Source organism: Calliphora vicina, chromosome X, assembly GCF_958450345.1.
Source record: "Calliphora vicina chromosome X, idCalVici1.1, whole genome shotgun sequence".
Lineage (NCBI taxonomy): Eukaryota > Metazoa > Arthropoda > Insecta > Diptera > Calliphoridae > Calliphora > Calliphora vicina.
The window spans coordinates 8,027,797-8,054,247 of NC_088785.1; the positions used below are offsets into that span (position 1 = coordinate 8,027,797).

Here is a 26,451-nt window from a genome sequence, read left to right on the forward strand (position 1 = left end):
AAGTGGCCAAAAAAGGATGGTTCAAAAAATGTTGTAAAATTATCAATATTATTGGTCAATTCACAAGGTCCCTTATCAGTCATATTGTCATAATGTCCTAATATATAACGACTCGGCGACTCGGCTTAACCGACTCTTTAGTAGTATTATTTTAGGAAATTTTTTGCTTGAAAAGCAATAAAAACCATTGTGAAATATTATGACAATATGACATGATAAGACACGTTGTGAATTGACCATATATGTTTGAAAAACAGGGAAAATATGATGCAAAACAAACGTTGTACTAACAACCGATTTTAGGATAGAAATAATGCACATCAAAAGTGTTTTAGGAGTAACTGCGCACTATGTTAATGGTAAAATCATTGAAGTTCGAATAATTTCTTTTTATTTATCTCTTATATTTTGCATTAAAAACTTTTTAAATTAATTAATGAACATTTTTACCAAATCTCAATAATAATTATTTAATTTATTAATACTTAAATCTACTAAAAAATATAGTTCTTTGTTAATAAAAGAAATCAATTTGCTAAAATTAAAGTGTTTATCAAAAATAAATTTATTAAATATAAATATGTAAAAAGTAAAATGTATATTTTCAAAATAAAACAATTAAATTGAATAAAGTATATAGATTGGTTAACAAAACAATGGAAACTTTTCCAAATATTTCATTAGCGACCAAAAATCTGATATAATTTTTTAAAAAATTTTAACATTTTTGTAGTATTTTATTTGTATACTTTTTGTTGTAATGTTAATAGCATAGGTATGTTTTTTAGACAGATCCATAAACTGAATGGTTTTTAGACAGATCCATCAACTGAATGGTTTTTAGACAGATCCATCAACTGACCATTAAAGGCATTGTTTTTATAAAGAATATAGTAAAATAATACATACTAGGGTAAATCGTAAATATATTTCAATGAGCTTTTTTAATGATAATGTAAATATACAATTCGAATGTTAGTTAAAATGTTGAATTCATTTGTGTTTAATTCATAGATGTAGATCCATAGTAATAAAAAGAGGAATAATCAAATGACAGCATTAGGTCTTTTAGGAAATCCCGAGTTTGTGAAATACCATTAACTGATAATTATATAGAATTAACTGGACCTGTCAGTATCCAGCCAAAAATTGTTCTCTGTGCCAATAATGACCCTAATACGTATCGTCGAATTTCCGGTAACATAATTTGCGGATATAAATCAGCCCCAATAAGAATATCAACAGGCCGGCTATGGAAAGGATTGGAATCTGCCAAATGAAGATTTGCCAATAATCCTTTAATGTCGGCGTTTACAGAAATTGAAGGCAAATTCCCCGATATATCTGGCAAAACAAAGGCCTTGATATTCAGTACTACAGAAGAATCCAATTCAGAGCCGATCTTCAGGGAACAAGCCTTTCTCGAAACTACAGAAACCGTATTATTTACGCCAGAAACTTTAGCATTTGCAGAATGCGTGGGAAGTTTAAACCTTTTTCGTAATCGATTACTAACGAATGAACATTCCGAAGCTGAAGAGCTCGCTCCTGATACCTATTGTCATTATGTATGATATTTACTGATGCAGTTCCTAAGATAACAGATTGATTTTGACGTGTATGAAATACTTGTCGAGTTTGCGTAACATTAGTAGAAGTAGAAGGTTGATGATAACTCGTTGTCGAGTTAGTGGGTCGAAGAACCTCAGCAGAACCGGAAGAAGTCGTAGGCCATTCCAAGTTTGAATTTTCTATTGGCTCTTGATGAAGCATAGTATGGTGTCGATTATCACAAATTAAACAATTATTATTGCTTTTACAATTGCTGACATGATGTGTCAGTGAAAGACAATTATAACAGCAGTTATTTTCGTTCACATCTAAAATCCTGTCAGTTATTGGAAGACTCTTAAATCGTCGACAAGAGCGTAAAAAGTGGGATTGGTTAGGACATAAAATACAAGAAATATTCGAAGAAGTAACATCGTCAGAAGGTACAGAATAGTTCATGTGATGTGACATTTTTTCCAAAACGTTACCCTTAAGATTGTGAAGACAGTCCAATGTCAGAATTCTTTCCGTCAGAAAGTTATTCAAATCTTTCCAAAGGGAAAGAGCCGTCTTGTCCTTTACGCTCTGTTCCCAAAGAGAAACTGTCAATGAAGGTAGCCTTTGTATGCATATAAAGATGATAATTGGGTCCTAATTATCAGTAGAAACTTTATAAATAGAAAGGGATGTAAGACAACTATTAATTCCGCGTTGTAAGGTCTTAAGTCCGACACTAGTTTCCTTGTCAATGGATGGCAGACTAAACAAAAATTTCAGTTGGTTGTTTACTAACATACGAGGATTCTCATATGCAATCTTAAGATCCCGCCAGGCTACTTCAAAGCCCTCATTACTCAACGGACTTTTCAAAACAATATCCTTAGCTTCACCTTACGTATTAAATGACAAAGACGTTCTACATTACTAAGGCGCGAGCTGTTTATATAAATCGCCGTAAATAAATCTCTAAAGGCCGGCCAAGAATCATAATCCCCTCCAAATGCGTCGACATCGCAAGGGGGTAGAGTCAAAGTATGCCCAGTATCAGAATTCACTACTGGCGAATCACTTGCGTTCGGGACCGATTTAAATTTGCTAACCTTTTCATTAATCGAACCTAAACATTTCATATAGGCTACATATGTGACCTGATATTTAGACGCAGCTACATCTACATCACTAGGCTCTGTATCAGAATTTTCCAAAAAATCTAAACAGGCCTCATATGTTGTTTTAACTTTTTCCCAAAACACTTTTATTTCAGCGCTCTGAACCTCCAAGGTATAAACATTATGAATGTCCTCAGGAAAATCATTAAATTTTGACTCAAAAGCAATAAGAGCATCCGATGCTCTTATGAATCTATTAACTGGAGTGACTGGCATTTTCCATATTCAATTTTCGATAATATATAAAAATTAATTACAAAAATATAAAAAAAATTAAAGAATAATAGTCTGGCAACTCTGTAATGATGAGATAAAAAAACCGCGGTCAGCTAAATCACACTTACAATTTTAATTAAAATATACAAATTATATTTAAAATTGGGATATATCAAATATTTAACAATATTTAAAATTGTGGAAATTCAAATATTTAGTTTTTTATCACAATATTAGCCGTCTTCATTAATACATCAAACATAACCTTAATCGCACATTATTTTGCGTTAAGCCGGCGTGGGCATTTAACTATAATTAACAACACAACCTACTTGCTTATTATGTCGCCAACTGATAAAACTGTTTGTGGATCGCAAATCGCAAGGAAGTATATGCTGCAACCTATGCTCCAAGTGGTATGCGTGCTGTGTTGGTATTTCATCTGAACAGTTAGATGCAATAATAAAAAGTAAAGGTGCACTTGGATTTACAAACTGTCCTTGCAAGGAAAATTTGGTACTGAGTGGTGAAACTGGGGATAACTCACTTCGTGAAGAACTAAAAAATGGGCTATACGGAGTACAAGAAAAGTTTGATACAATTTTGGTAGAAGTTAAGCGAGAGTTAAACAGCCAGCTAAATGAACTAAAGGCTAAAGTCAACAAATGTCATGAAATGATTTCAAATCTGGATATCACAACCACTAATAAAATTGCCACTGTTGAAAGCCAATGTAAGATTCATCAAACTATGATTGAAATGGTGAAGAATCATAATGAGATACTGCAGAAACGCTTAAATCGTTGTGACATTATTATAAATGGCTTGCCAAGGAATCAACCCAATATATCAAATGTAGTTCAAAACTTGTTTAAACAAATGAACGTCGATATAAACGAAAGTGATATTAATGTATGTTTCTTTATTAATAATGGAAACTCTGTGTTGGTAAAGCTTAATTCTATGCTTAAGCGAGATATTATTATGACAAGCTATTTTAAAAAAGGAACATTAAAACTATCAGAAATTATTGATACGGACATGCAAAAACGAGTTTTTCTCAATGATCATCTGACTCCTCGAGCAGGGAAACTTTGTTTCAAATGTCGTAAGCTGCGTAAACAAAATAAAATTAAAAAAATTCGTTTAATAAACGCCGATACACCAAAAGTTAAAATAATTTTTAATGACGACAATGTAAAAGTGTTCACGCTAAGTGAGTTTTATCTTTTCTTCAACATTTCTGAACATCAAAGGAGTACCGAGCAAATTGCGGATGAGCAATGCTAGAGCAAAAAAATGTTTATGATATAATCTTGCGCAGTATTATTATAAAAAAATATTAAGGGAATAGGGTGGCTATTTAAGGGACGTTCTACGGCAGGTCCAAATCCGTAAAAAGACTAATCTTTCCTTTCTTTCTTCTTCTTTTTATCAGACGGAATTTTGGACTTCTTTTTTGCTTATTCTAATGCTATCATCTTTATCTTTATCTATCTCTATTGAAGGGAATCACAATGGACCTCAAGGTCTCTGGGTGGAAGTACACTTAGTGTACACCCTTCTAAACCTAACCTAACCTATTATTATAAAACCTGTAAATATCCTAGAATACATATTTTCACTTTTTTAAATATTTCATTTGCCTGGTCATACTTTGTAAAACAAAGTATGATACAGAGTAGACTTCTCCCATGCTTTCGAATTAAAATTTATAAAATCTGTTTCGTTTTACTTTTTAAGGTTGAATTAAATGATTGAAATATTATCTTTATATAAAACGAATTGAATTTTATAAATCGAAAGTGGTTCATTATAAGCTATGGCAGGTACATAGCTTAAAATAAGCTGGGAGCTTGTACAATTTTATTTTTATATAGTTTATTTTAGTAGTTAATATTGTAAATGATTTAGCCTCACTGCATATAGGCATTAATTAATTAATATACTTATTTTTTAGGAGTAATTATTAGTTGTAATTTTATATTCTTTTTATATAAACATTACTCTGTAAATATAACTTTTTCTATGATGGAAAATCTAGGTCCGCTGGTAAATGACAATAGTATACTGAAAAATATGTCCTTGCACATTGATAATTGTTTGAAAATAGGGCATATAAATATAAGAAGTCTGAATCCTTCTATACGTAATTCTAAGTTTGAAGAATTTAAATATATAATGGAAGGTGCGGTGTTAGACATTATTGCTGTTTCTGAAACATGGCTGAAATCGTATATTTCGGATGGCTCCATTAGTATACCAAATTATATTGTAATTAGAAGTGATCGTGATGATAGTGTGAGAGGTGGAGGCGTAGCTTTCTATGTTAAAGTGGGTTTGCACGTTAGGGAAGTATACCGGATTTCTGATCCTGAATGTTTCGAAGGTCTATTTTTAGAGGTAAGGTGTGGGAATATGGATGTTCTTGTGGGTGTTGTTTATTCGCCACATGGAAATTTAGATGGTTTGGAGGGTATCTTGGGTGAGTTATGTAGTCGATATGAAAGTTCCGTTATTTTGGGTGATTTCAATAATGATCTATTTAATACAGCTATAGCTAACTTGATTAGAGACATTTGTCACGGCATCAACATGTCATATTTACATAATCGGATACCTACTCATTTTAATAGTCGGTATAATACGACATCATTGATTGATTTTACATTTATTAGTAATTTGGATTCAGTTATTAGCTCTGGCCAGTTTATGACCTCGCTATCGGACCATGCCTTCATATACTTATGCTTGGATGTGGACAATTGGATTAGTAACATCGGATATTTGGAATGATATATATAGCACTAATAATATTAACGATCAGCTCGAGGTATTCTACGGACTACTAAATACTGTTCATGATGTCGCTCCTACTAGAATGAAGAGGATCCGGGATGATAAAAATTTCTGTAATTTATGGAACGTTAAGAATGCTAGGAATATGAGGGATCTGGCATACAAAGCATACAGGGAAAACTTGAATTCGGACTCTTGGAGGACCTATTGTAGGTACAGAAATAAGGTGAAGAATGTTATTAGGAGACATAAGGCAGAATATTGGTCTTCGAGATTTGACCGTTGTGACAATAAAGGAATGTGGAGAATTCTTAATAGTAAACTTGGTGGAAAATCTTTTAATCCCTTACATCACTATGATCCTGATACATTCAATAATTACTTTACATCATATTTAAGTAGCACTGACCCATCCCCAGATTTCTCGACATTTTCGAATATTGGATTTACTTTCAGAAGCATTGATAGGGAGGAACTTCAATATAATTTTTCTCTTATAAAGTCTAACGCTGTAGGTCCCGATAAGATTCCTTTGAAATTTTTGAGAAAGATATATCCGTTCATTGAACGTTATTTGATTTTTATCTTCAATACTATTTTAACAACCTCAACGTATCCACGAGATTGGAAGATTTCCCGTATTGTACCTGTTAGGAAAAAAAGGGTCGAATTTATTGGAAAACTTCAGACCAATTAGCCTTTTAAATACACTATCAAAAGTATTTGAGGCGATTCTCAAGAATCAAATTATGAATCATATTGAATCAACGAATTTATTGGATGATAGTCATTTTGGTTTTCGTGCTGGTGGTAGTAATTCCACTCTATTGCTGTCTCTGACGGAGAACGTTCGCAGGAATTTTGAGAGTAGGAAGGTATCAACATTAGTTTCTCTGGATTTGAGTAAGGCATTTGACACTATTAATTACAATATACTGGTAGGAAAGTTACATTCACAATTTGGATTTTCCTCTATCGCATGTCGTCTCATGTATTCTTACCTCATTGACAGGAAGCAATTCGTTGGACTACAGGGAACTGAATCATCAGTTCTAGAATGTACTAGTGGCTTACCCCAAGGCTCTGTATTGTCTCCCTTGTTATTTATATTTTATGTTAATGATAATACTAGATTTATAGGTATATCCCAATGTCGAACATTCATGTACGCTAACGACATTAATTTATTGTTTAGTAGGGATAGGGAGTTCATTGATTTACATGAGGCTACAATTAATTATGTATTGAACCAGACCGTTATTTGGGCCACCATTAAGAAACTTAAATTTAATCCGGGGAAGACAAAGGCATTGACTTTTGGATTGGGTAATGGGTACCGAAACAATTTACGTATTTCCTTTGATGGAGTGAACGTAGAATTTGTTGACAAATTGAATTGCTTAGGAGTAACATTGGATGAGAGTTTAAATTTTGGTCAGCATATATCTAAGATTTCGGCTAAAGTGTGTTATAAACTGCGAGCTTTGTACAATTTAGGATGCTACCTACCGCTCAGGGTAAGGATCAACTTGGCGCATTCACTTTTGATGCCGCATATTCGGTACTGTTTAGAGATATACTGCGGAACAACGGGGAATCAACTAAGGCGGTTACGTTTAGTATTCAACAGAATAATCAGATATGTGTTTAATGTAAATTTCAGGGATCATGTATCCGGATACTCATTACAGTTTTTATCTTGTTCTTTTCGGGATTTCATAAGTGTTCATAATTTGATTGTTATGTATCTTATAATGAGGACTGAATCACAAACATGTATTTTCAGATTATTTAGGTTATCTCATTCTACTCGGAATCCTTGTTTAATGCTGCCCAGGATATCTAATTCGACATTTGAGAGATCATTTTTAATAAGGACGTGCAGATTATGGAACTCACTTCCAATTGAATTGAGAAATTTCAGTTTTACTATTTCAGTCATTAAACGAAAATTTTTGGATAATTTTAAGCAATGAGCTACTTTTTCCACAATAGATTTATTATATACATAGTTACAAAATAGTATTATATTTTTAATTTATTTGTATTTACATGAATATTGCAATTTATACTATATTAATCATATATGGCCCATTTGGGCTCGATTAAATAAAAATAAATAAATGAAAATGAAAAATATATCCCGAAACTATGTTGTAGTCAAACTGACCGACCGTAGGGTGACCAATACAATGTAAGAAGAGGAATATATTATTGTTATTGTAATTTACAGATGTAAATCTGTAAACAAATAATAGCCCAAAAGAAAATGTAAGAATTACTAATTTGTATGCGATAATAATAATATCGACAATGATCACGTTAGTTTTTTTTCTATATATTATTATTTATTTTCAACAACCTGGCCTATTGGCCATAATCGGTTATAAATTTCTACTTAAAAAAATAGTTTACATTAAACAATTTAATTTATTTGTTCAAACACAACAAGAAATAGTGACAATATTTCTAAAATCGAAGAATTTTATATTTAAAATAAAGCACAAATGAAATATGTATTTTTTCGCTTTAAAAACAAAATAATTTTAATCACTTCACTTTTGCTCAAATTGAAATATATTTACGTACCTTATTTTATGAAAAATAAAATATGTAATAAATATATATTGCCGGTGGACTGTATTGTTGCCAAGGGATGATGGAGTTCAATGATGACTAAAGATCCAGTACTCGTTTAAAATCCGGTTCGAAGGACCAAATGTTTGGCATCAATCCAAGTTTTCCAAAATTGTTATAAAAATAAAACAAACAAATTTCAAGTTTAAATTAGAGACGAAGATCTCTTTTTATTGTTAATAAATATTACCTCGTAGAAGGAATATATTGCGTTTTCTTAGTAAAATGCACGTAGTGCTTATGTCGAAGACAATTTGACAAGTGTTTTTTAATGCTAAAATAACAAGCATAATTTGGTGGCAAACAATATTTAAGGACCCGTTAACGGTTTACTCGCTAGAATCTAGTGAAATACTTCCAGCAAAGTTGCATAAAAAAGGAAGCAACAATAAATTCTAACGTTGTTAAAAAATAGTATAATACGTTTAATGTAGTTATTACCAAAAGGATGCAACCTAAACAGTTCTTTGTTAATAAAAGAAATCAATTTGCTAAAATTAAAGTGTTTATCAAAAATAAATTTATTATATATAAATATGTAAAAAGTAAAATGTATATTTTCAAAATAAAACAATTAAATTGAATAAAGTATATAGATTGGTTAACAAAACAATGGAAACTTTTCCAAATATTTCATTAGCGACCAAAAATCTGATATAATTTTTTAAAAAATTTTAACATTTTTGTAGTATTTTATTTGTATACTTTTATTAATTTAATTTAACAAAAAACAAAAGACATAATTAATTAAACTCTAAAAATGAGAAAACAAAATTAAAAGATTTCTTTATTACGGCATTGACAAAACAATGGAAACTTAGGTATTATTTTAACAAATATGGTCTAAACTTTGCAATAACTCAATATTTTGTTGGGTATCCCTTATTTTTTATAACTGCTACACATCGACGATGCTTCTGGTTCTTTTTAGAAATGAGTGTTTTTTTCACAGGACGATAGCAACCAAGACCAGCCTCATTTGACCTGCGACTAACTGTTCGGGTATTTATTTCTAATTTTAGGCTATTAACAACCTCTCGAGGAGTTATTTTTGGGAATTTCTTGAACTATCTCGCTATTAAATTATCTTGTCTAGGAGTAGTTTTTACAGAACCGGTCTCACGAAATTTCTTTATAATTTTTGAAACTGCTGATTTATTTATTTATTGAATATTTGTCACAGAGACTTTTTTGTTTTAAACCAGCTTTAAAATCGTTAATTATTTTATTTTTTAAGTCTTCACAAATCTTAACTTTAGCCATTTACGTTAATTTTGAAAAAAAGCAATTATGCGAAAAAGAAATTGTGAAAAATTACCAGAATTTAAAAATAAAATAAAATAAAATAAAATAACTGTAAACAGGATGCTTTTTACATCGTTCTTTTAAATATTATTTTCGTTTTACACTTCTTTCTTGCTGAAGTTTAAAAGTTTCCATTGTTTTTTCAGTAGAGAAATAGTGAACATTTTTAATTTTGTTCCGTTTTTCAGAACATAATTAACTATGTTGTTTGTTTTTTAGTTAATTTATATAAATAAAACTATACAAGTAAAATACAAAAAAAAAATTTATTTTAAAAAAATATTTTAAATTTTGGGCTACATATGGAATATTTGGAAAAGTTTCCATTGTTTTGTCAACCACTGTATGTTTTATAATTTCAACAAAAACAAATTGGAAAAATGTGTGATTTTTAGTTAAAGATAGGGAAAAAACAAAATATACAATACATACAGTATCGGCCATAACTAAAGCACCCCCTCAGTGAATTTTTTTCATATTATATTTTCTTTTATAAAAACAAAGTTTTAAATTTCGATTATGTATTATTTTCATTTGTTAATATGTTTATTATTGATAAACAAATACTTTTAAAGTTAATCTTTCCATAAATGGTAACATGAAATCAAAAAATATTTTAAGGCAGAAAATTAAACGGACAAAACTAAAGCACCCCTTGATGGATATAATATAACACTATTTTTAATTACTGTTTTGTTGCAAATCCTTTGCATTGGATGACACAAGCACATCACTTAGGCATAGAAAATATTAAGTTTTTTATCTTGTCTTGCAATATTCCTTCCCAGGCTATTTTAAAGGCTTGGAATAAATCGTGAAAATTTCCGATCCTTATTTCGGCAATTTTCACGTTTTATTTTTTTTTTTTTTATTTATTTATTTATTTATTTATTTATTTATTTATTTATATTTCAAAAATGCCGCAAGCCCTTAGGGCCAAAATTAGCAGGACTACAACTAAATCAATTTAATTACATTAATAAAAGTATTAATACAAACATTTATATGACTTACAAAATTAGTGAAATAGAAGAAAGAAAAAAAAAGAATATGAAGAAATTCCCTATTATTTGCACAAACTTAAATATTATTAAAAAAAAAGATTGATAGCCCATGGTAAAATAAACAAATTAAAATTATAAAAAGAGCGTATTCAATTAAATACTTTTAAACAAATTTTTTAGAGCAATACAAAATGATGTGTTGTTAAATATTGACTCTTTTAATAGTTTTACCCGTTTGAGTGTATCATAGTCAGCTTCGACTGGCAAAAATATCGATTCAAAATTCTTTCATAAATTAGATAGAAAAATCATTTTGAAATTTGACAAACTATGTGAAAATCTACGATCCTCATATGAAATCATTGTATTCCATAATCTAGATATAGTCACACAATACGAACGACTCATAACGAGTGAGAAGTGTCTAGGTATAATCATCGTGTGCGTTCTACTAGAACTACCAAAAACAAATTTTTGTAACAGGTATGAAGGATTTCCATATTTAACTGTCTTATAGAAAAATAAAATTTTTCTCATATTTATAAATTGGTAAAATTTACATCCCAAAATTAGTTTTTGGTATTCCGAAACATGTTCCCGAATACTTAGACTGTAAATATATCGAATTACCCTATTGAAACATCTCCGTAGTCTTAAAATATTTGCGCAGAAGTGCCCGAGTAAACCTCCAAACAATATAGAAAGTGTGGAAGACAAGTGGAAACAGCAACCCGAAGTCTCACTGCCAATGGCAAGTAACAAGCCACACTATAAAGGCCACGTAATGTTAAACAAACTCTATTAATAACAAGATTTACATGTTTATTAAATGAAAGATCGTTGTCCAAAATAACACCTAATGTCTTATATTGGGACACAATCTCCAAAGGAACATTATCGATCATTATTCTTAAGTTCACATCCAAATTTCTCGAAAAAATCATTACTTTACATTTCACAGGGTTCAATTCAAAATAATTTTCCCTAGACCATTCCACTACATGTCCAAGATCCTCATTAATACGGTTTTGAAACATTTGCAAATCAGAAATTTGTGAAGTTGCCAAAAGTTGAATATCATCAGCGTAAGTATAACAATTTAGAAAAGATAATTTCTGAAACAAGTCATTAATATACAACAAGAACAACAAAGGTCCCAATATAGAACCTTGTGGAATACCTCTATTAAGGCACTTAGACTGTGAAGTTAAAGTCCCTACTTGCACAAATTGATTACGGCCACATAAAAAATAATAAATAAGTTTGCAACCACACGAGCTAAAACCATATTGATTAAAAAGTTTTCCTACCAAAATATTATGATTGACAGAGTCAAATGCTCTCCGAAAATCAAGAAATATTAAAGCACTCACATTCCCATTATCCAAATTTATTCTAACGGTCTCAGTTATATCAAGTAACACTGCTGTAGTATTATACCCTTTCCTAAATCCGGATTGATAGTCATTTATCCTTCTTGATGTATCCAAATAATCCAACATCTGCTGCATCAAAATAACTTCCAAAAGAATACTTATTGGTCTATAATCTGTCATATCCTTTGGATATTTAACCTTGGGAATTGGTATAACTCTACCAACTTTCCAAGTGTCAGGTACTACAGAGGTGGTAATAATAAAATTAATGAGATGTGTAAATTGTCTTGATATTGCTGGGAACATTAACTTTAAAAATTTAAGAGAAATTCCATCCGCCCCAATTGCATGAAATTTTATTTGGTTAATTGCTGCATATATTTCATTCTCAGTTACATTACTGAATGAAAAGCCTTCAACGTTGTGCAGGGACATGGGATCAAATGCAGAATCAGTTGACGTTGGTTGAGACATACATGAAAAGTCATTGAAATCATCGAAATTAAGTGGGAAATCAATCCCATTATCCTCAAGCACCCCAACAGACCTTAATTTCGTCCACAATTGCTTCTGATTACAGTTAGAAAAATAATTAATGCACTCCTTCTAATTTTTCTTATGATCGATTTCAATCTGTTGCGACAAATACGAAAGTGTTGGAAACTTTCAACCGTTTTATTCATAATATAGGCACGATAAGCCGCATTCCTCTCACGTTTTGCACTCCCAATACGAGAGTCATTGAACCAAGAATTGACATCATGTCGAACAAAACGGCGTAAAGGAACATTGTCCTCAAAGAAACTCTTCATAACAGTATTAAAATAATTAGCCTTTCCATTCACGGTTACATCGCAATAAAATGGTGAAAAATCAATGGATCCCATTCGCGAAAAACATACTTCCATATCAAGACTATTGTAATCCCTATAGAAAAACTCACTAGAATTTACAACACTTGATATATTATAAGAAATCTGTATCAAAGAATGATAAGAATTAAGTGCAGGAACTTGAAACTGATTCGAATTTCCGACTAAGTCTATGTTCGAGACAAAAAAGTAATCTATAAGTGATGTAGTCAGATTGCGTGTACAGAAGTGTGTCGGTCTGGAGTTATGAACAATCGAGAGCGAAGTACGACCACATAATTCTCTCACTAAATTTCCCCTAGAAAAAATATCCGTATTAAAATCTCCCATTATAAGTACATTGGTATACCTAGATGTCAAATCCATTAACAAATCCTCACAGTCCAATATATTCCCATGGGGAAGGTAAATAACTCTTCATGAAAACCTCAACAAATATAGCCTCCACAGAATTCTCACCATCACGCATATGAGCATTACTATTGTAAACAACTCTAGCCCTTAGATCTTCACGAATATACAAACACACTCCTCCCGCTCTTGAATACAAACGATCATTACGATAAACTTTAAAGCCTGAAATATGAACACCGTTATCAGTAACATAATTTTTATACCATGTCTCTGTAATACCAAAAGCATCAACTAAACAATTTTCCATCAAATTCCTAATTTCATAAAATTTAGTTCCATTTTCACGAGGAACTAAGCTCTGTGCATTAAAATGCAGAACATTAAAATTTCCCCGGTCCAATGTTGAATTGATAATTCCACTATCAAGAGCTATATCACCTAGGTTATCAATCAAATTCATAATAAATTTTAGTTTTGTGCAAATAATAGGTGTTTCTTCATAGTAGACTAATTTATATTTGTTAATTATTATTTTTTTTAATCCTATATCGAGATCATATTGAAAAATTAAATAAACTATAATTGTATCATATATTGGTATTGTGGTGTAGTTAATTGTTTTTTTTTAACTTTTCGGTATATAAACTATAAAAAAAAAATGAAACATAATAATCCATATTTAACTACAAACAAGTAACTACATACAATTACCAAGTAATGTTTGCAAAATAATTATAATATTTACGAAAATCAAGTAATTAATTAAACCTATTTGTTCATATCGCCAGATGCATCTTTATCGCCAATACCACCGTCAAAAAGATCTACACATTGTTGAATATTAAGATAAACCACAGATCCATCCGGTTTTTGTATTTTTGTCTTTGGAATGTCCATATTTTTCAAATTAAATTTTTGTATTTTTTTTTGCAATAATAATTTTCGGCAAATATACTGCAGCTTAAGCGATGCTGGCGACAGATTATCTCTTAAATTTTCATATTAACAATATCCCTCAAGTTCTCAATAGGATTGATATTAGGAGATTGAGGATATAATGGGTTTTTTTTAGCTGGTCGTCAACTGAATAATCCGACCTCTACAGCTCTTCAACGAATTGTTCTTTCGCTAACGCATAATCTTAAACTTGTTCATAATTGACTAGATTATGCTATAGGATATTTTTGAATTGCTCTTTTGATCAAGGAATCATAATATCGTGTTTTTTTTCGCGGACGTCCTCCAGAATGCACCGTTGATATGCGACCAGTCTGCAAAAACTTTGAAATGAGCCTGAAAAAAACTGATCTGTTAATTGCAAATTATTTACTCAATTCATGTCGTGATAAACCCGTCTTCCAGTCTTCAATAACTTTAATTTTAAATTCACTGGAGTACTTTTTCCATGCCATTGTTTTTATTACAATAAACTGTATAAAACTTAAATTATACACACTACGCCTTCCTTTATTTTTATCTTCTGGAATTTTTAAATCCATTCGTTGTCAGTCCCGTCAATTCACAATGCAAATATACAGTAACGTAGTCAAATTTTTAAACATCTTTTGTTTTGTCCGTTGCGTTTTGTATTTTTATATGTTTTATCATTTTAAATTAATTGTTCATAAAATTATCTTTTACAAAATGAATGTTATATGAACATTAACAATATAAGTTAATAAAATATATACAAATCAGAATTCAAAAAAGCATTTTTATTAAAAAAAATATGTTTTGAAAAAATCTATTGAGGGGGTGCTTTAGTTATGGCCAATACTGTACTTGTTTTAAAAAAATAGTAATTGATCTTTTAAAAAATGGTTGATCGAATAATCGATTATTAACATTTCATACCATTCACTAGTTCATATGCATGCTTCTACAACCTTCTGTGTACTAAATTTAAAATAATGAAAACATAGGTTTTATATTTTAAAAATAAAAATCGTTAATAATTTATCATTTGGAATTTTATAATTTTTTCTATGTATCAAGAGCCGCGTTACTTTTTTTATTTTAAATAACTTTTCATTTTAAATGAAAATATTTGATCTTAATTGCATCCAAAATACATATTAGTTTCAGTTTAAAAATTTATTTTCTGAAGTACTGTCAAAAGAGAAATTTTTGGTTCACAATAAGAATAAGCATATTATATTTCATATAAAAGCTATTTTGAAGCACTATTCAATGACACCTATAATGAACTATAACTCCTAAACTAAGAGAAAGCTAGCAAAAATGATAACGTTTGGGCTTATAATTATAAGAGCGACCAACACCAAAACATTTCTGAAATGCAAACTGTTTCGACGATCTTGATTTATTTCCAAATCTATATATATAAAATACAAAAAATGATTCTACCTACGTCCGTTATAGGCTCTGAGACCATACAAAAGATTAGCTCCAAACTGGTATCATTGGAAAGGAAATTTTCTGCATATGGTTTTAGACACCTAAAATACTACATTAAGTCCTTTCGTAAAGAAGATTTTCGAATTTTCTCATACAAACATTTTTCATCTATATATAAAAATAGATGTATGTTCCGAATGAACTCAAAAACGGCTTGACTGATTTTAATGAAATTTTCAGGGAATCTTCAGAATAGCCTAGCGGGTAACACTCTAAAGTCAGATTTTTGATTTTCGGTCTGTGGGCGGAGGGGTGTGGCAAAATCAAATTTTTACATTATACCGCTAATGCCATCTATATATATAAAAAACCGCTGGATCGATTTTGATGAAAATTGCGGGGAATCTTCAGATTAGCCCAACGGGTAACACTGTAAAGTTAGATTTTTGATATTCGGTCTGTGGGCGGAGGGGTGTGTAAAAATCCAATTTTTACATTATACCGCTAATGCCCTATCTATATACACTGATGGACAAAAGTCACCGCCATTTCCCTTTAGAATGTTTAAAGAACTACTACGTTATAAATATAATTGAAACACAAAATTTTATTTTTTCAACAAAAACAATAATTCATTTTAATTATACTTCTGTTAAAACAAGTTAAAACGTGGCGATCCTTTATACGTCCTAAAGGGGAAATGGCGGTGAATTTTGTCCACCAGTGTATATAAAATACAACAAATGTTTCTACCTATATCCGTTATAGACTCTGAGACCATCCAACCGATTAGCTCCAATCTGGTATCATTGGAAAGGAAATTTTCTGAATATGGTTTTAGATACTACATTAGGTCCATTCGGTGCTTTCGTAAAGAAGAATTTCATCTATATATGTATATAAAAATGGATGTATGTTCCGAATGAACTCAAACGGACGCGTAAAAATCCAATTTTTACATTATACCGCTAATGCCTTATATTTCATAAAAATGGATGTGTGTATGTATGTTCCGTATGGACTCAAAAATGGCTGGACCGATTTTGATAAAATTTTCACGGAATCTTCAGAAAAGCCTTTTGGATAACAGTGTATAGTCAGATTTTTGATTTTCGGTCTTTGATATACAATTTTGTTTACTCTTGCATATTAGGTGTATGAATAAGAAAGTTCCATATGAAATCTACTTTTAATCAAAATATTATGATGTTAACAAGCTCGATGACCAAATGCAATTGAAAGTGTCTGGCGAAACAATAAAATACAAATCGATTGACATAGCAATGAACGCAGAACAAGTCGTCAATTCTCCTACTGATTTTTTTAATTCATTAGAACCAGCAGAAATGCCACCACATGTATTAACATTGAAGGTTTAATTACCGACTTTTTCCGACACTGTATATTAAAATCGAGATCGAGACGCAATATAAAACAGATGTTTTCTAAAGGCCAGCAACGCGGACCGGGTTCAGCTAGTGATAAATATAAATACAGTCCTGTCACTGAATTCCGATCGAAAGTGGAAGCAATTCCGCAGTTTGCTTTTTCAGAAAAAGTAAAACGAAAATTTCTTTCGGAATGAAACCACTTTCAGTTTTCAGAGTGGAATTGATATTTCTTTGTATTAATTTGTTTTTTTAAAAATGTTAATCAATTTCTGTACCAAAAACTTCACTTTTATTTTAATTTTAACATTGTCAAATTAAAATCAGAAATACAGAATTATTAAATACTAGTTAACCCCCCCGGCTTCGCCCGGTAGCATTAACTAATGTTAGTTCTTCAAGTTTCTCCAACCCACGCACACCAGCCTGTTCTTATTTATTTACAAATAATATATCTCAATTTGTACTGCATACTTTAGGGAGCTTTTTTATTACAGTTCACAAAAAAAAAGAATTTCCGAGTTTTACCAGGAAGTTTTGAATTTTTTTTTCTTTACAAACCATCTCCTGGAAATTTCGAATCGAATAAAAAAAAATCAGCCAAATCGTTCCAGCCGTTCTCACGTGATGACATTACATACATGGAGCATTTCATTTTTATATATATAGATTTTTTTAATTAATAAGTTACACGGAATCTGATGAATCTTAAACAAAATCGATTGGAATAAAATCTACAGAATTGAAACCATTCCGAACAAAATGTGTGACAGGCCTGATAACTTGTTAAAATCGGGTGTATGGCAGATTAGATATTTATGATTACATTTTTAATCTAAAAATCACTAAATTTTAAACAAAATGAGAGCAGAACCATATTTCTACACCAACAATTTTAAAATAAAATAAACTATATGGTTAATCTATGGTAAAGAAATTATTAAAATATTCAGAGTCATTCAGAGTCAAATGTTTAAGCCTGTTTTTTAATGTGATTAAAATATTTAAAATCCCGAATCACGGAATTGCAAAATTTAGTCCCGTTTGACTCCCTAATATATGTATATACATATAATAACAATAAAAGTATATACCAAACATATATAAATTAGTAGTATAATTACAAACATGGTTTCTTTATATTTAAAAATAAAAAACATATAAATCCATACCACTGTTACAGGGCGAAGATACATTTGCTCCATATTGTGCCTCATACTTTTGGCTGGTGTTGTTATTGTTGCTACATTTGAGATTATTCCCATTAGCATTGAGGTTGTTATTGGTAGGCGAAATGGTTGTTGTAGCTGATGGAGCAGACACGTCAAGGGAAGATGACATAATGGCCAAATTGTTTGGAGATGCACTGGCTTTATTGTTTGATGATGTGGTATTGGTTTTAGCACATGCACTACCAGAAGGCAGACAAGGTGTAGTATTTAACGATAATGTTGGCGATTTTCCTAGTTGTTGCTGACCAGTTGTATTTGTGGCCAGTAACATGTTAACTTTAAACACAATTTGGTGCTTTTGTTTATATTTTCTATCTTCAAATAATTATCTTTTTGGGATAGCACAAATTATTCACATAGATCATATTTTAACCCTTAAAATTACTTATTCACTTGTTCTATTTCACTTATATTTCAAAACAAAGAAAAAAATTTAACAATTCTCACTAATTAAAGGCTCACAAAAAAATGTTTTATGTTATAAATAAAAACAACATTTACACAGAACCATTTATGTATTCTGTGTATACTAAATAAAAACGCCATTTATATATTTGAGAGGGTACCATACTGCATAATTTAAACAAACATGCCATATTATTTAATTTAGTGTCAAATCCCGTCTCCACCTAACACAACTCCACTTCTTGACAAACCTACATTTATACTAAAAAACGCCATTTATACAATATAATATTATATACAGTGCTGCCAACTTTTTTTTGGAGAAATCGTCAATTTACAAAAAAAATCGTCAAAATCGTCAAGTTAAAAAGAAAAAATCGTCAAGAAATCGTTAAGACAAAAATACGTTAAAAATACCAAAAACATTTTTTTATTAACTTTTTAAATATTTTTATTTTATTTACATTTAAATAAAGTTATTATTTACAAGGACAAGGTGAAAGGGGTTGTCAATTTTGGTTTTGGCACTGTCAGGTTTCGGTACTCGAAACATGACACTACCAAAGAGGCTGCTAGTGGTGCAGATAAACCTGCATCATTGTGAAGCGGTCTCAACAGAATTGGCAAACTTTCTCACCAAATCCCAGACCGACGTGGCCCTGATCCAAGAACCTTGGATTAATCAAAATAAGGTTTGCGGGTTAGGGATAGCGTGATACACGTTATTTATCCCGTCCACTGAGGACAAGGTCCACTGAGGACGTGTATCCTGGCAAGGAGAGAACTCAAACTAGTAATTTCTCATTCCTTTAGGTGACATCACTGTTGTAAATAGGGAAACCAGGGGTGAGCGGACGCTGACTTTGGCTTCGGTGTACATGCCGTATGATGCAGCAGATCCACCAGGCAATGAGGTGTTGGAGCTAACGGCGTATACAAAAAGGAGAGGTGCTATCCTGGTTATGGGATGTGATGCAAATGCTCATCACAGCCAATGGGGCAGTGCTGATATCAATAAAAGAGGTGAGTGCGTCTATGATTTCATAACTGTCAATAATCTAGTTATCTGTAACACGTTTAGGAACAAAGATAGGCAGGCGGTTATAGACATGACCTTGACGAACCAAGATGATAATTTCGTTAGAGATTGGAGGGTATCCACGGACTGTTCCTTTTCGGATCATAGTAGGATTACCTTCACCTTGAATTTCAACTCGTCCTTAAGGGTACCATTCAGGCATCCTAGGCGGACAAACTGGGGAACCTTTTATGAAAAGGTACGTACTGGGTTTGAACAGTTTACTTTATGTGAACTGATACCACCCGTTTACACCCGTTTACTAAATGAGAGCTATGAGTCATCATTGTAACGAACGCAAATTTCGGATCCTATCTATCAGAAGAGTTTACTACCTATAACACCGGCCTTGCTCAGCGGAAAATGGGGTGATTCTTCTTCTTCTTCCAGATTAGATAATGTCCGTTACTATAAAATTTAAAAATTAGGTAGTAATGTACTGAACTTTGTGAGTCGACTAAAAAAATAATAATAATAAAAATATAATAAACCAAGGATGTAAAGTTATTTAGTGTGAAAAGGTTAAAGATGTCGGTTCCTTTTCATTCTTCACCCGCCCTAAACCTATGTTATTCAAAAAAAATATTACTGAATAACCCATTCTGTCACTATATATGAGTACTTAAATGTTTCGTGAAATTATACTAATTAATTTAATTGTCCATAATTACAATATTCATATTTATTTAAAAAAAATTAACTGTGTAAAAATTAATGTAAACATTGGAGAAAAAAAAAATCACCAAATTAACATGAAATATTGAAATAAGTATAATTTTAAAATTTAGTACAGTGTATTTAATATTAAGAAAATAATGTGTATGAAAATGTTGAGTTTATGTAGATTTATATTTGTGTTAAAATTTTATAATCAAAATAACTCACCACACTTTAAAATCCCACGATGCACAGTGGAGGATCTGAAAAAAAAGTGGAAATAAATCTATAACTTCTAAACGAATAGCCCGATTTTAATAAAATTTCCCATGGCTATAGAGGAGGTGTCGATAAGTTTAAGTTTTGAATTTGGGCTTAAACAACCAAGGGGGGGCCGAGCCACAATGCCCCAAAGTGGGGCACCTCGGGTATATCAAAAATTAAAAATGATGCCAAATTTTTGTTTGCGATCCGATTTGAAAGATTTTTATATATATGGAATGTACTAGACGAGATCATATATTATCTCTTATAGTTTACGAGTTATTCGCATTTGAAAAGTAAAATTTTATTTTTTTTGCCTACCCTGGTCTGCCATTTTGCTAATAACGGATCCAATTCTTTCCCGATTTTCTTGAAGTATCTTTTTTTGAATTAACAACAATTTTGGCATATCCCATCCCAGGGGCGAAGTTTGTGCTAGACAGCGATGCGATTGGATACGGAATAGGCGGTGTGCTTTCGCAGGTGATCAACGGGACGGAAAAGGTCATAGGCTACTACAGCCGAATACTTTCCAAGCCTGAGAGAAATTACTGCGTAACGCGACGTGAACTCTTGGCAGTATTAGAGTGTGTGAAGCATTTCCACAAGTATTTGTATGGTCAGCACTTCCAACTGAGAACCGATCATTCTGCCCTCAGGTGGTTGTTGCAATTTAAACAACCTGAAGGGCAACTGGCTCGTTGGATTGAGCGGCTTCAGAGCTATGACTTTAGCATCGAGCACCGGAAGGGTTTGAAACACGGCAATGCGGACGCGCTCTCAAGACGTCCTTGCAACGTGGAATGCAAGCATTGCGCAAAAGCCGAGAGAAAGGAATGTGTCATTGACGTTCGACTAATGCATATAGAGTCCAGTGCAGATTGGTCTGTATCGCAGAGAAATGACCCCATACTGTCAAAAATAATATCGGCAAAAGAAGAAGGCCAGCCCGCAATGAAATATCGGCCGAAAGTCCTCTGATGAAATCATATTGGGCCCTATGGAATAGTCTACAATTGTTAAATGGCTGCTTATACCGCATATGGGAAAGTGCTGACGGTAAAACAGTGACAAATCTAATTGTTGTACCATCCTCTAAAATAAACGAAGTAATGAAAGAGTTTCATGACGGTACCAGTGGTGGTCATCTTGGTGTGACAAAAACCTTAGAGAAACTAAAACAACGTTTTTATTGGGTGGGTTGTCAGCAAGCAGTAGCCGATTGGGTAGCCAATTGTCCACAATGCATAGCAGCGAAGGGCCCAGTAAGAAGAAGTCGTGGACAACTTCAGCAGTATAACTCAGGTGCGCCATTCGAGCGGATTTCGATGGATGTAGCAGGCCCTTTCCCTGTCAGTGATGCTGGAAACCGTTACGTTCTAGTGGTTATGGATTATTTCAGCAAATGGCCAGAGGTATATGCAGTACCCAATCAGGAAGCTAAAACGGTTATAAGCGTATTTGTGAACAACTGGGTGTGTCGCTATGGTGTTCCACTGGAGTTGCACTCGGATCAGGGTAGAAATTTTGAATCCGCCGTATTCAAGGAAATGTGCGATTTATACGGAATAAGAAAAACCAGAACAACGCCAATGCATCCTCAATCTGATGGCATGGTCGAAAGATTCAATCGCACCCTGGAGGAATATTTAAGAAAAGTGTTCAGTGCACACCAGAAGGACTGGGATGAACACATACCAAAATTTCTATTGGCATACAGGTCAGCTGTTCATGACTCGACCTCTCGAACACCAGCAAAAATTGTCTTCGGGACAGAACAAGTTGCCTGGTGATTTAGAATTCGGTATTAAGCCCTCGTCAAATAATGAAAACACTTCCCAAGAGCAAGATGATCTTAATGAACTTCACAAATTCGTACGCCGACGAATAAAAATGACCAGCGACAAAATGAAAGCCAGATACGATCGAGCAGCGAATTCTGAGGGATTTAATGAAGGCCAACTTGTACTGCTGTATAACCCACAACGCAAGAAAGGACTGTCTCCCAAACTACAAACCCATTGGGATGGACCATACAAGGTGATTAAGAAATTAAACGATGTGGTGTACAGAATACAGAAAGAAAAGAGCCCGAGATCTAAAATGAAGGTCGTACATCTAGAACGACTAGCCGCCTATGGGAGATGTGAATCTATGCCTACTCGGGACGAACAGGCTTAAGCGGGGGGCAGTGTTACGAAATTGTACTTGAATTCAAATATAACGATTTTAAGGGTTGTAATGCAGTGTTATAAATAGTGGCAGAGGTTGCAGTCGTGAGTTAGTTGATCAGATACGCTTTTCGAAGAAACATCATCTAAGTACCTTAAAGTGTGTTGTGTTTTTCAAGTAAATTCGTGTACATTATAAATTGTGTCTGTAATTCTGAGAATTTATAAACGTGTATAAAAAAAACATTGAGTGGCTATTTAATTCTGTTGTTGTTGTACATTTTAAAGAAATAAAGAGTTGTTACAATTTTTAAACTACTAAACGGCTTTTATTTGCAATAAAAAGTATCCGGTTTATTTAAGGGAAATAAACCAGCGTTTTGAAAAGGTTAAAACGTAACAATATTTTAGATTTAGAATTAATGAAGTTAAAAAAAATATGAATATGGCGTTGTTATAGAATTATAGTTAATTAAAATGATAAATTGTAGTTTGATAATTATTTAATATTTGATGAGCAAAATTAATTAGAAGTGTATAATATTTGTTTGGGACTTTTTAGAGTTTGAAAATGTTTGATCATTTGATAGTAAAACCACTTAAATTCTTCAGTACTTCAACCATATACGGATTAACCAATACAATTTTAACGGTGGCAATTTTGGTTGTTCCAATATTTTCAAAATTTCCTTGAAGTTTTGCGGTTTCTAGTCAATTTATGATACTTTTCAACATAAGCTTTTTCGTCCTAAAGAAATGCGTAACGGGAAATATTAATTAACTAACTTTAAGAATTACAACAATATATATTAAAATTACCTTTATTTTATCCAATCAAAATGTCCAACTCAAATCGCAAGAAATATCAAATCTTAATATTTGTTCTATTTATTGAACATTGTAATTGAAAAATATTATATTATTTTACACTTCCTGTTTGAAAATTTTTCTATGAATGAATAAAATTTATGAAAAGTTTTAAACTAAATTTCAATGCTATATAGAACATATTTATTTTCCTTCATACACTTAGACAAAATAATGAATAAACATGAAAAAAAAAACAATGGGAATAAATATTATAGAATAGTGGCCTCACATCATGCCCAATGAAATTTCCCGGTAGGCGTAAACAGCCAAAATGGTGGACTAAAGAACTTCAAGTTCAGAGGTCGACGGTTAGGAAATCTTTTAATAGGGCAAAGCTCACTGGATTACAAGGAGACTGGAACAACTACAAGGTGTGCTTCAATAAATACAAGGAGATCTGAAAAGAGCGAAGCGGATTTCATGGAGGAATTATTGTGAATCCGTTGATAGCGTCAATGAGATGTCAAGATTTCGGAGAATTTTATCCAAAGACCCAAAGGTCATAGGGTATATTCAAAGAGCTGATAACTCATGGACGGAATCCAGCTCGAAAACACTCTCCCTGCTTATGGAAACACACTTTCCTGGTTGTGAAGGTATAGGCACTGACGATCAGGGGGCTAACATGCCTGAGGGTACTAGTCATGACTCTAGACAAATTGTGGGAATAGTCACTAGGGAAAAACTAGCCTGGGCGGTAAAATCTTTCGACCCGTATAAATCACCGGGTCCGGATGGAGTATTTCCGGCGATGCTGTGTAATATCCCGGATACGGCATTATTCCTTTTGGCGGATATCTTCAAGGCCTGTCTCAGTAGGAAGTATCTGCCGTGCGGGTGGAGAGAGGTCAAGGTTGTTTTCATACCTAAGGCCGGTAAGGCCAGCCACTCGAAACCAAAGGATTTTAGACCTATTAGCCTATCGTCTTTTCTTCTGAAGACATTAGAACGACTGATAGATCTACATCTAAGGAGCAATATAGATACCCATCTCATTAGCAACGCTCAACATGCCTACCTCAAGGGTAAGTCCGTTGAGAGTGCGCTTCATGAAGTGGTCGGTTGTATAGAGCACAGTCTGAAGCATAGGGAATATACTTTAGCTGCGTTTCTTGATATAGAAGGCGCCTTTAACAACATAAGGACAGAGGCAATTAGGAACTCGTTAGTAGTACTTGGGGTCAACGACTTCCTAGTGAGTTGGATAATCTTAATGCTGGAAAGCAGGATTATCAACTCAACCCTAGGGGACGACGTGATCAGAAGACGGGTTACCAGAGGTACACCACAAGGTGGAGTTCTTTCTCCTCTTCTGTGGTTACTGGTGGTTAATCCTATTCTCAGGACCTTCGAATCTAAGGGTAGGAAGATAGTCGCCTATGCGGATGACGTGGTGATCCTGATTAAGGGAAAATTTCTCTCAACTATCAGTGACATCATGCAGGAGTCGCTTGGCGATCTCTCGTCCTGGGCAAAGACTAACGGGCTGGGTGTAAACCCATCAAAGACAGAATTGGTGTTGTTTACTAGGAAGTATAAGGTAGAGAACTTCAAATTGCCGAAACTAGACGGCGTTGAGCTGAGTTTATCAGGGGGAGCCAAGTATTTAGGAACCTTCCTTGACAATAAACTGTCATGGAAAATAAATACGCAGGAAAGATTAAAAAGGGGCCTTAATGCCTACTATACATGTAGGAACTCAATTGGCAAGAACTGGGGCTTGCGACCTAGTATGGTTAATTGGATATACACTTCTGTTGTTAGACCTATTATTACTTATGGTTGCACAGTGTGGTGGGAGGCAATGAGGAAACGGAGCTACAGGGCTATACTCAACAAGGCTCAAAGATGTGCATGTCTGGGTATCACAGGTGCCTTAGGCAGCACCCCGCAGGCGGCGTTGGATATAATCCTGAACCTACTACCCATTGAGAAATATGTTGAGAGTGTGGCAGCAAGGAACTTACTCAGACTATCAGAGTCTTCCTTGGTGAAACCCTTGCGGATAGGACACACTATGATACTGTATGAAGCAGGTCTTATTGGTCAGGGCATTATTCCATCTGGAATCTCTGACTATAAGGTCGCGACCTTTAGCTTCGGTGCTTCACCCCCAATAGAATTCCCCACTAGGGATAAGTGGGTTGGATCCGATCAACTGTTTGATGGGTGCGCAGTTTTCACTGACGGTTCCAAAATGGATTCTGGTACAGGGGCCGGGGTTTATTTGGTCGACCAAGACATCAAGCGCTCATATTGACTCTCTAACGAGTGTAGCGTCTTCCAGGCAGAGATCTTCGCGATCTGGAAAGCCACAGAGTTGATAGGGACACACATCAATAGGGGGGCTGTAGTGACGATATACGTAGACAGTCAGGCGGCACTGAAGGCCTTGGAATGTCATTTAGTACACTCCAACCTAGTAGAGGACTGTAGGAAAGCTCTGGAGGAGCTATTGGTACACTACTCAGTGAGATTGTGTTGGGTACCAGGGCACTGTGATATACAGGGTAATGAGGTAGCAGATGAACTTGCTAGACATGGTTCTGATCTGGACCATGACACTAGGGAACGGGCTGTTAGACCACCCATTTGTCACTACTACAGGTTAATCTACGAAAGATTCCGGGACTATACGAATCAATCCTGGTGCAGTAGAACAGATTGCAAAGTGTCCAGGGCCTTATGGCCAAGACTGAATGCGAACGCGACTGGAACACTGATAGAGTTGTTCCGGTCATTGCT

At 33.1% G+C, this 26,451-nt stretch overlaps 1 protein-coding gene across 2 annotated transcripts in view; it reads right to left on the minus strand.

Moving 5' to 3' along the window:
* Positions 1-18,688, minus strand: part of lgs (legless) — a 96,300-nt gene extending 77,612 nt beyond the window's left edge. Inside the window, exon 1 of one of the 2 annotated variants that reach the window (XM_065514723.1) lies at positions 18,202-18,688. In XM_065514723.1, coding sequence (XP_065370795.1) covers positions 18,202-18,532 — 331 coding nt within the window. In that variant the 5' untranslated portion in view covers positions 18,533-18,688. The remainder of the gene's footprint in view (positions 1-18,201) is intronic. The other variant, XM_065514722.1, reaches the window with a different exon arrangement.
* Between the last annotated feature and the right edge of the window lie 7,763 nt (positions 18,689-26,451).